The sequence below is a fragment of the Onychomys torridus genome, chromosome 19, assembly GCF_903995425.1.
Source record: "Onychomys torridus chromosome 19, mOncTor1.1, whole genome shotgun sequence".
NCBI lineage: Eukaryota > Metazoa > Chordata > Mammalia > Rodentia > Cricetidae > Onychomys > Onychomys torridus.
Genome location: NC_050461.1, coordinates 52778151 through 52789387, shown reverse-complemented (window position 1 = coordinate 52789387; position 11237 = coordinate 52778151). Strand labels below are relative to the sequence as shown.

At 46.5% G+C, this 11237-nt stretch overlaps 1 protein-coding gene across 2 annotated transcripts in view; it reads right to left on the bottom strand.

The window, feature by feature from the left end:
- Positions 1-2970: 2970 nt before the first annotated feature.
- Zdhhc14 (zinc finger DHHC-type palmitoyltransferase 14) overlaps positions 2971-11237 on the bottom strand; it is a 257825-nt gene continuing 249558 nt past the window's right edge. Inside the window, exon 9 of one of the 2 annotated variants that reach the window (XM_036168617.1) lies at positions 2971-4032. In XM_036168617.1, coding sequence (XP_036024510.1) covers positions 3631-4032 — 402 coding nt within the window. In that variant the 3' untranslated portion in view covers positions 2971-3630. The remainder of the gene's footprint in view (positions 4033-11237) is intronic. The other variant, XM_036168618.1, reaches the window with a different exon arrangement.

The window sequence follows — 11237 nt, the reverse complement described above, 5'->3', positions numbered from 1 at the left end:
CTAGAACATATGTCCACCATTATTTCCTTTGATTCTCCTCTTACTTGACGAACTCAGTGTGCTGAAGAGTATCCTGGTGTGGACGGATACACAGTGACTCCCCTGGGAAAGGTCTGACATCATATCCAGGTAGAGCCCTGACACCTGTGAATGAACTCCAACTGAAGCCATGGCTGGGAAGCAGGTGCTCCAGACCCAAAGAAGATGGTGGGTAGGCTGGGCTCTGAACTGGAACATGTTTAAGTATGGGCTGGAGAGGCCCCTGAAGCCTTTGAAAGGTTCCATGTCAGCTATGCCTGGAGATGTCACCCAGTCCCGCACCCAGGACACCTATTGCAACTTCGGTACATTCATTTCTTGCTGTTGGTCTAATGAGGGTCCAGGGCCCAGGGTGTGAAGCATAGTAAGGCTAACCCACTCAGGTCTTGGTGAAACATGGCTTGCAGAATGGGGTCTGTATCTTGTTTTGCAGTTGAATGCTGTGCCTCTGAATGTCCTTATACCTTGTCTGAACCCATTGGTGACCCAGGATGACACAGGCAAAACCTTAGCAGACTCGGAGGTGGGGGTCGTTCTGAGAGACTTGCTGGGTGGGAAGAGGTAAATGGCACTTTGCTGGCTGGGGGTAGGATATAGCAGATAGTTGAACAATCACATCCAAAGCTGCAATGAACAGTTTTCAAGTGGGCACAGCACAACACTGTGCTGATTGCTCCTGGCACAGACTGGCATGTCATCCTGTCCGCTCAGAAGCAGGTCTGGACCAGGGTATTCCAGCTAAATCCAACCTGCAAGTGCTTAAGAGGCCTATGGTCTCTGGAGCATTCCTGGGAGAATGGGAAACAGATGAAATTGTACCCCCACCCCCACGTGTGTTAATGGCCCAAGCCTTAAGAGCATAGTAAAATATTCATCTTATTTTTTTTTTTTTTCTAGCTAGCATTCAATCGATTGCTAACTCTCTAGAATCATTTAGAAATGTCAGGGTCTACTCAGCCACACTAGATGGATCCAGTTAATGGGAAATGCAGATCACTCACCTCCCTGGGTGATGCCCCCCCCCCCAATCACTGAATTGGGAGCCCTGAGAGCCAAGTCACTTATTTCCGAGAAACAGAGAAGACTGTGGACATTTTGTGGGCTTTACAGTTTTAGTTGTTTTAGTGAATTGTCTCATTCAAGTTAACCTCTCCCTTGACCCTGAATAGTCTTGATTCTTTACCAAGCTCCCCAAACCTCTATGTGATAAATGGTGCCACATATGTATAGAGGATGGGGTTAGAACAGGGTAACTGATAAGTATATTTGTTTCTCAGTTTCCTTAGGGGATTAGGTCTAGAGGCCCATGGTAACCCCAATCTATGGATATCCAGGTGTCTTATGTAATATTTATTGCACAGGCATATAGAGTATGCACACACCCTTCTGCAGATATGGAATCATCTCTAGGTGATTTATATCTAACACAGTGTAGTGCTATGGAATAGTATTTAGGGCCTATGCCAGGGAAAGGAGTCCACACAATCCAGTATAGCCTGCCCGTGCCCACAGTATTTTCAATTAATGGTCGACTGAATCCATAGAAGAGGAGGAGGAGACTGGGGGGTGCGGGGGGGGGGGGACTGTATTAAGGGACTTATCTGTCATGTTATCATTGCTTCTTGGAATTTTTTGAATGGAGCTGTTGGAAGAGGGGCTGGTCATAGGAAATTGGCAAGAACTATATTAGGGTGTCAGAAATGACAAGGCCCTAAAGATAAGCCCCCCCCCCATAGAAAGTTGGAAAAGACCAGGTCATGCTTGATTCCAGGGTGAGGCTGAGGCTGAGGCAAGATTTCCTTTCTCGTCACCCTAACCCTCTTCGGGGACAGTTGGAACGCAGGGGTAGTTGAGAGGGGACCTTGTGGGGAGTCAGTTGGTTCACAGGTGGAGCATTTGACTGTGTGTAGGGTTGTGTAAGAAAAGTTCTGGGGGCTGGAGAGATGGCTCAGAGGTTAAGAGATCCTGAGTTCAATTCCCAGCAACCACGTGGTGGCTCACAACCATCTGTAATGAGATCTGGCACCCTCTTCTGTATACATAATAAATAAATAAATCTTAATTAAAAAAAAAAAAGAAAAGTTCTGTCCTAAATTACAAATAATTAGGGGGTCCAGAAAACTACAAAACAAAAATTGGCTAAATATAATTAACCCTCAATTTCTATACCACCATGGGGTATAATAGCAAAGGTAACTTAAAGATGTCACAAGGAAGACATTTGCAGCCATATTCACCATGACTATTTTGTGACCTGATCGGAACCGGCTCTGTCCTAAGTAAAACTATCTCTACTTTCTTGTATTTATGAGAAATGCACCTTGCGTTCAGATGGTCACAAGGCTCTGGGGATTTGACATCGGATGTGGGAGCTGGAAAAGAAGACTGGAGAGCGCCTGTTGGTGAACTGCTTGCAGCTGCTTCCTAGTCTGGCTCCCTAAAATGCTGCTCCCTTCCAGACGACAGATGGAGTGAAGCAGCCATTTTATCACCATGCTCATGCGTGTTCCACCTAGAGCATGAACTATGTGACCTCAGGTTCAGCATGGAGCCAGCGTGGCCTCCTGAGGATGGTGAAGTGTGCCTATGAGGTTCTGCAACATTCCAACATCACATCTCCACAGAGCTGAGGAGACAGCCAGACAACATCCCTTCCCCTGGGTACCCTTCCCTTCCCCTACTACACAGAAAAGCTGTGTGGGTGGCTGTAAGTGCAGAGCAAACCCTGATGAGCCTGTTTTAAAAACAGATCATGAAGGGGAGGATGTCGAGGGCTGGGGTCTATTGGCAAGTCTAGCTTGCATCTAAGAAGCCACCCTGTAATCCCACAGTCCAAAGATCTGAATTTTGACTGTGCTGAATTATTCCTCACCAGAGATAATGTAAACAAACAACTGACCATTTGCATATAAGCTGTTAAGGGCAACTGTATACAGATAAAAAAAAAATAACAGAGGAGTCATTTTATTGGCTGTCCACAGGAAGTTCATCACACAGGAGGCGAGGACTGCCAAAAGGTGGCACAATACAACACCCCATCTAAGCACTGACGGTTAAATGTCCGCTCAGGGCAGGACGGACCCGGTAGCCCTCTGCGGCAGGGGACATCCATCCGTATACAGCTAAGTCCACCACGGATGGCATCGCCCATTGGGCTCAGTCTGTCTCTCTGGAAAGTTTCACAAGATTAAAAAGAACCAGAGGAAAGCAGCATTTCTTCTGGAATACCACCACTGGAACACATGTGTGGCATGCAAACCCGTGTCTGGTCGGCTTTTCCCTTTAGGGTTTTTGTTTTGTTTTGTTTTGACGAACAAATGGAACGGCAGGTCGATTTCAATTAGTAGCGTTACATTAGGTGCAATTTCAGTCTGTCCGCCAGTATCGAGAAAACCTTCCTTGTGTCTGTCCCAAGAGCAGCCGACAGAGGGTGCTGCATCCACGCAGCCTCTTCCAATTCCAGGCTCCTCCTATGGAGGGTCCTCCTTCTCCTGGCCCACCCGGCAGATTCCAAACAAAAGGTCCACTTGGCTATGTCCACTGTTTTTGTTTGTTTATTTGTCACCTGTGTCCCAGGACTGCCCACGCAGGTCACACGGAGCTGAGCTTTACCAAGCCCCGCACGGAGTCTTCGTGCAGAGAGTCCTGGCTGGCCAGGCCCAGCAAATGCATGGTACGGCTGTGAGTCAAGGGACTGCCTGCCCCCAGCATCCTTGGCGGCGAGGGTGCCTCATCTGGGGTCAGAAACTGGTGGCCCCCGTGTTCGTCCTTCAGGGGCATAATGTCTGAGAGCGTGGCCTCGGTGGCAAGGTTGGGCATGGAGGAGGGTGGCGTGGGCTGACCCAGCGTCAGGCTAGCACACGGGGTGCCCAAGCCTGGTTTCCCAGGCATATGCAGCTCTTCGCTGGTGAGGCTCGGCTCGCTCTGAAGCAGAGGAGTGGCTGCGGCCTGTAAAACGAATTTGGTGCTCTGAATGCACTGGTCTTGGTCGCACTGGAGAGCAGCGGGAGCCAGCAAAGAGAAGGTAGAGAGGAGGCAGGGGAGGGACAGGGTGAGACAGGGGAAGGTGGGTGTGGTGGGAGAAGAGAAATTGTTAGTGACGTGTCAGTAAGGCAGAGGCAAGGAGCAGACACCGGGAGAAATCCTAGCACAGAACACATACAAATTTGAGTGGCCGGATAAAGTGCTCTGATGGGCAGGCACTCATGGGGGGCCTCCGGGGTGCAACATCAGCTATGAGTTATGATTTTCAGGGCCTTCATTTCAAACTTAAAGGATGCCTTTTACAAATAATCCCAGAAAAGAGCCACAGGGTTTTCCCACCCTCAGCAGTAGAGAGCACTGAATCTTGTAGGTTGAGACCTTTGGTTTTTGTGTATAGATTTGTATGTGATGTGCATGCAAGTGTATATACATCTGTGTGCATGCGTTTGTATGTGCGCCTGTGTGTGTGTGTGTGTGTGTGTGTGTGTGTGTGTGTGTAGATGTTGAAATCAGGTATCTTCCCCTGTAGCTTATCTAGTGAGGCAGAGTCTCTCACTTGAATCCAGAATGTACCAGTTTGATTAGTCTAGCTGGCCATCTTACTCCAGGTACCCATTTCTGCCTCCTGTGTGCTGGGTATAGGTGGGTGATGTCACACAGCGGTGAGACACATTTCTAGTGTGTGGGATGAGGATCCCGATTACTCGGCCCACCCTGGCTTTGAAGTGTGTAGAAGCTTGAGAACAGCCAGAAGACACTGCACAGAACATGGGGATCGTAAACCCCATCCTGCTCAGAACCTCACAGTAGAGTCAGAAAGCAGCTTTACCACAGCCAGGAAGAGGAATGAGTGTGGATCTCCGGTCAGATCACTAGCTGATGCCCCACTCTGGAGAGCAAGTGTACTTCCTTTCTTTAAGGGGCTGGGGGGTGCTTACTCAAGACCTCAGAACTAGATGGATCTGGTGTTTGAAGCTGGGGTCCTTTGACTACAAATCAACAACTACTATATCCAATACTTAGTAAATATTGGCTTTACTTGCCTCAGTATTCCCTGATTTTTTAAAGTCACTACAGAACCACATACTAATCGCCCTGTTACTGCCAATAGGCACAACCAGATGTGCCACACCACTCGGTACCGGCAATCCAAAAGCAGCCAACAGGAACATGTACAAAGCAGCCTAATTGGGGCAGTGAAAGCAACTGCCTGAGCTGGCAAATCTTCACTTCATTCCCTGGTGTGTGTGTGGACCCTTCCGAGAGCACACCTTACTCAAGTTCCCTACTCTGTCTGCTTCAGAAAAGATGGTGGACATCAAGGAACCTGCATATGGAGTTTGCTTTCTTTATGGTAAAAGCTAGCCATTTGGGCAAAGAAACTGCCCTTGCCTCAATTGCTGACATTATACTGTCCAAACTGGACCAAAAAAAAAGCAACTGCCAAACTTTGCCAAGACAATCTAGGACGGCCCTTCAGAATTTTCTGCTTCTCAGAAATGTCTGTCAGATATACTAGTCCTGTAGAACAAACATTAAGAAGAACTTTGGGTGACTGTCCAGACAGCCAGATGCCCCTGTTGTTAGGTAACATTTCAACCTTCTGGGGTCTTTGATGGAGTTGAAGACTAGGTAGTCATAGTTAAAGTTTTCCTTAGTCATGCTAAAAGATAAATTAGGTATAAAACTTTAAATTCACAAAGATAAAATAGAGAATATTTTCTCTAATTTTGCCAAATACAAATGGACTGGATATTGTAACTGTAATTCTTACTTGATATCTGTTTTTGTTGTACATAATTTTACTATGTTAAAGTTAAAACCTTCCTTTTTAATTAGACAAAAATGGGGAAATGTGGAATATTCTTTTAAATTGTGTGAATATATGTCTCCATGATTGGTTAATAAACAAGCTGACTGGCCAATAGCTGAACAGGATAAAGTTGGCAGGAAAGCCACACTGAGAATGCTGGGAGGAAGAGGCGGAGTCAGGAGTCACAGAGAGAAGCAAGATGGGCAAGCTATACTGAGAAAAGGCACCAAGCCACATGGTAAAGCACAGATAAGAAATATGGGTTAATTTGAATGTAAGAGTTAGCTAGTAACAAGTCTGAGCTATTGGTTGATCATTTATACTTAATATTATGTGTCTGAGTGGTTATTTGGGGGCTGCTATGGGACAGAAACTTCTGCTTACAAATGAGAAGGCTGAGGGTCCAAGAAGTTGGCAGGCATTAGAAGTTTAAAGCCCCTGGCTTCAGGGCTAGGTTGGAACTCAAAGGGGAGCTCTGGGAGGTGATATAGCCTTGGGGGCGGGGAGTCTTGTTTCATCCCAGCCAATGGAATCTCAAAGAAACCAGGAGGAGGGGATGTGAAGCTTGACTTAACAACTATGGCCTGGAGGTGGGGTAGGCCACATTCTTTGCATATATCTTTTCTTTTTACCACAGAGGCCCTCAGGAGCAATGCAGCCCCCATACCTGTCTTCTGCAATGCACCCTTGGTGTTTCACTAGGTAGACTCATGGCTTGCTAAAAAACAGCGCAAATGCAGTCTTAGTGTCTGGAAACCCTTTAAAATGCTTTACAGATTCTCGTGGTGACACTTGGTGCCATCTGGGCTGTGGAGAGACTCAGCTGGTAAAGTGTTTGCTGTGCAAACACCAGTGAGGGGGTTAAACTCTCCCACTTTCACAACTGAATCAGGTTCCAGTTCTCTGAGAAGGGCAAACAGGTGTCATCTCCACCAAAGGGCCATTTATCTACAAGGCCCTTACCTTCAGGGTGGAGGGAGAGAACAAACACAGAGGGTCTGAGCCAGCCCCACAGTGTCTCAAGGACAAACCTAGCAGCCCCCTCTGAGTCATGTCCAAGCTTGTGCAGATGTGCCCCAAAACTATAAGACTAAACCTCAGCCAATTAGAAATATGCTAATGTAAGTAACCATTGCTGGATTAACCAATTATGGAGTTGACCCTGAAACTCCCCTTAGCTGTGCTTAGAAGGAGCCTGAACACTTATCTCAGGGTCACACCACTCTGTACAGGTGAGCAACCCCACATGCATGTGGTATAATAAACGCTCTTTGTTCTTACATACTATTTGAGTCTGGGGTCTCCCTTCAGCATTTCCTAGGACCCTAGAACTAGGACCTGAGTATGATGCTCAAAATCCATGTTAAGAAAGGAAGGAAGGAAGGAAGGGAGGAAGAGAGAGGGAGAGAGAGAGAGAGAGAGAGAGAGAGAGAGAGAGGGAGAGAGAGAGAAAAGCCAGGCATGGCAGCATATATGCTGGGAAGGCAGAGATGGGTGGATTCTAAGGGCTGACTGGACTGGCCAGCCAGCCCAGACTCCTTTTTGATTCCAGGCCAGTGAGAGACTCTTTCAGAAAACAAAAGTGGACAGCATTAGCAGAACACCACCAGAGGTTGACCTGGTCTCCACATTCACCCCTGCCCCCACTGTACCCTACACTCACAGCAGCATACACACGAGCACGTACAAATACACACTTCTGCATAAAGTCACTCAGCAATCTTTCTAAGTGTCTATTTTAACCCTGGTTTATACACACATTTAAATTTTTTTTATGTGCATTGGTGTTTTGCCTGCATGTATGTCTGTGTGAGGGTGTCGGATCTTGAAGTTACAGAGAGTTGTCAGCTGCTATGTGGGTGCTGGGAATTGAACTGGGGTCCTCTGGAAGAGCAGTCGGTGCTCTTAGCAGCTGAGCCATCTCTCCAGCCCCCACACATTGTTTAAATGTCTTAAAGGATGGGTAGGCATAGTTGCAAGTACTTTCTGGTTGTAATCTGTGTTCACAGAACTCCTTAGGCTCTTCCTAGCTTTATCTGGTGCCAGTGAGCACAGGCTTGGGACTATGAGACTAAGGGCTGAAATTCTGCTGCCCCTGTGTCCCTGAAAACCATCTGATCTGACTCATTCAGATGGACTCCTGTCTAGAAAACCAGCCCCTTCTGGGGGCCCACAGGACCCAGGTCTGCTTGCAGGGTATTGCCCAGATCACTGTTTTATTGAACAAGGAATGGGGGTGGGGGAGGGGGCTTCATCAGATTCTAGCCAGTGATCCCAGGAAGGCTCTGCACACTGGAATTTATAATTTCCGTACTATATAGTGTCTGCAGTGAACATCTCCTTCGAGAAATTAAATCAAATGAATCAGGACTATGCAGGGCTGTAATTGTATTATATATACATACATACACAAATAGACATTTTTTTTTCAGGTCAGAATCTTTCTATATTTATCATACTGTCCAAATTCTAAGGATGATGACTGGATGAACAGCCATGGTGGCGAATCCTATTTGAGAGTATTATAGGTGTGGAAAACTGACAGTGTTTGCAGGGTTACCATGGAGATGCTCAATAAAAAAATTTCTCACATCCTTTTTTCTTTAACCTTTGCTTCTAGTTTCTATTTCCTCTTGTTGATTAAAAAGGTCTTCAAAGTCTCATTTCTTTCTTTCTTTTTCTTTTTTTTTTGGGTGTGTGTGTGTGTGTGTGTGAGAGAGAGAGAGAGAGAGAGAGAGAGAGAGAGAGAGAGAGAGAACATGTATGTGGCGGTCAGAGGACAACCATTAGGGGTCGATGCTCTCCTTCTATCTCCCACCCTGTGGGTCCTAGGGTTCAAGCTCAAGTTGTTGGGCTTGGCTGTAAGTAGCTTTAATCATTAAGCTTTCCTGAAGCCCCCAACTCTTGATGTTTATATTTAATTTTATTTCTCTTTCTCCCTACATGTTCTGTGTATTTTCCCTCCATGGTTTTTCTTTGCTAGATTTCCTTCCCCGTGCATTTCTTCCATTCTCCCACTCCCTCCTTCCCATCTTCGCTCCTTTTCTCTCTGTCTTCTCTCTCTCCTCTTCTCTCCCCCCCCTCCCTCCCTCCCTCCCTCTCTCTCCCTCCCCCCTCCCTTCACCTTGCGCCTTTTTCTGTCTCTGCTTTACCAGCTATTTGTTTGAGGACTTTCTAACCTTCCAGCACTAGAGGGCGCTATCACCACTTGCGTGTGCTTCTCTCTGAGTTTGGTGGCTCTGAATCTAAGGTGTATTTTAATTTATCTAACATGTTAGATAATCTTTAAGAGGAGTAAGTGCCCAGATTTATGATGGTGACAGTTCATCTACATGGGCAGCACATGGAAAAAAAAAAAACTTAATAATTTTCAAAATAATCCTTTGAAAAGGGCCACAGTAATCAAACACTGGTTATAGCATATGAAATTACTGGGCTTTTGTTGTTGTTGTTGTTGTTTGTTTAGGTTAAAAACTAGTCATCTATTGAATGGGAACCGAGTAGAAGCTAGCTGTGGATGAGTGTCTCCCAGCAGACCTCTGTGTCTGGAGTGTTGGGACTTTTGCTCTGAGTCATAGCCCAAGGCAGTGTCCGTGTTTAAACGGTAAAGAAATTATTTATGGTTTCAGATGTTCCAATGTCACACATGAGATGAACATCTAATGCTTTGGTATGAAACTCTCATAGAGGGCCAGCGAGCTGGCTCAGTGGGTAAAGGTGTTTGCCACCAAGCCTGAAGACTTGAGTTCCCACTCAGATCCCACACGATAGAAGGATCAAGCTGACTCCCATAGATGTACTTGGACTTACACACACACACACACACACACACACACACACACACACACACACCCATTGGATGCATGTGTAGATATGCACACACACACACACACACACACACACACCATAAATAAATAAATGTAAAACAAAGAGAAAACCTTTTAAAAAAAAAAAAAGCAAAACACCAGCAAGATCATTCACTTTCAGTTTCTGAAGATTTTTGGGTAAAACTTGGGACACATTCTACACTATTCTGCCTGATATCTGAAATAAACCCACTATTTGGAGGAAAGCCTGCCTTTTTGAAACGCTAAGATTTTTCTAGGCATTCTGCATACACATTTACAATGGCTTAGATTGCCTGTAGTTTTTGCTCCTATGCTATCAAAAGGATTCACGCTGGACAGGGTTTACTTCTGCTGGGCTGTAAAGCTCTGTCCGGGACCTTGTGGGCACACATCCACAGTCAGAAGACCATCACCCCTTCCAGAGTCTGCCTGAAATGCAGGTTTGGGTTAGGACAAACGATTTGGCCTTCAGATTTGCTGCACTACTCTCCCCTAGTCCGTGCTTCTCAGGTTCTGCACAGAGACCCCTGCAGGCCTAGTCTAAGAGGGCAACCCCTGCAGGCCTAGTCTAAGAGGGCAACCCCTGCAGGCCTAGTCTAAGAGGGCAACCCCTGCAGGCCTAGTCTAAGAGGGCAACCCCTGCAGGCCTAGTCTAAGAGGGCAACCCCTGCAGGCCTAGTCTAAGAGGGCAACCCCTGCAGGCCTAGTCTAAGAGGGCAACCCCTGCAGGCCTAGTCTAAGAGGGCAACCCCTGCAGCCCAGTCTAAGAGGGCAACCCCTGCAGCCCAGTCTAAGAGCGCAACCCCTGCAGGCCCAGTCTTGTCTGAAATTGGATTAAGAGAAGTCTTAGTTTCCCATGACTCTGACAAAATCCCGGAGTGAACCAATTTGAAAAGAGGACAGATTTACTGGGGTTCATGGTTTTAGCCCATGGTCACATGGCCTGTGGCTCTGGGCCTGTGGAGACAATGTATGTTACTGTGGGGATAGAGCAGCAGAGAAGGCCTGTTTTACCTCAGACAGGCAGGATGGAAGCAGAGAAAAGGGCTGGGTTCCCAAGATCCCCTTCAAGGGCACACTCCCCATGGTCTTTTTTCAAATAGGTCCTTCCTCTGTAGGATCCTACCACCTCCCAACAGGTGGGAACCAAGCCTTGAATTTTCAGAGCTGAACTCTAACAAGGAGGATATCAATGATTAAGTTATAGTAAGTTATTTTTTAAAAGTCCCAAATATACACTTTTGTTATCTGTACATTTAGCAAATGACCCCAAAAGGGTCTCTGTGGCTACAGAATCTGTAGTGGAGGGAAGGTCACTTAGGGGGCCCACCATCTCCAGCCTACACAAGATGCTAAGTTATTGGTGGCTTTCCTCATTTCGGAGAGGGAACAGACCTCCTGTCCTGGGTACTCAGATGCTATCTCCCTACTAATATTTATCTATCTATCTCAGTTTTCATCTGAGGCTTTCAAGCCCACATTATCTCCTCCCTAAAAGACTGCCTGTTTCTGTAGGTGCACTTTCCCCACTATAGAGGAAATGCTTTCTTGAT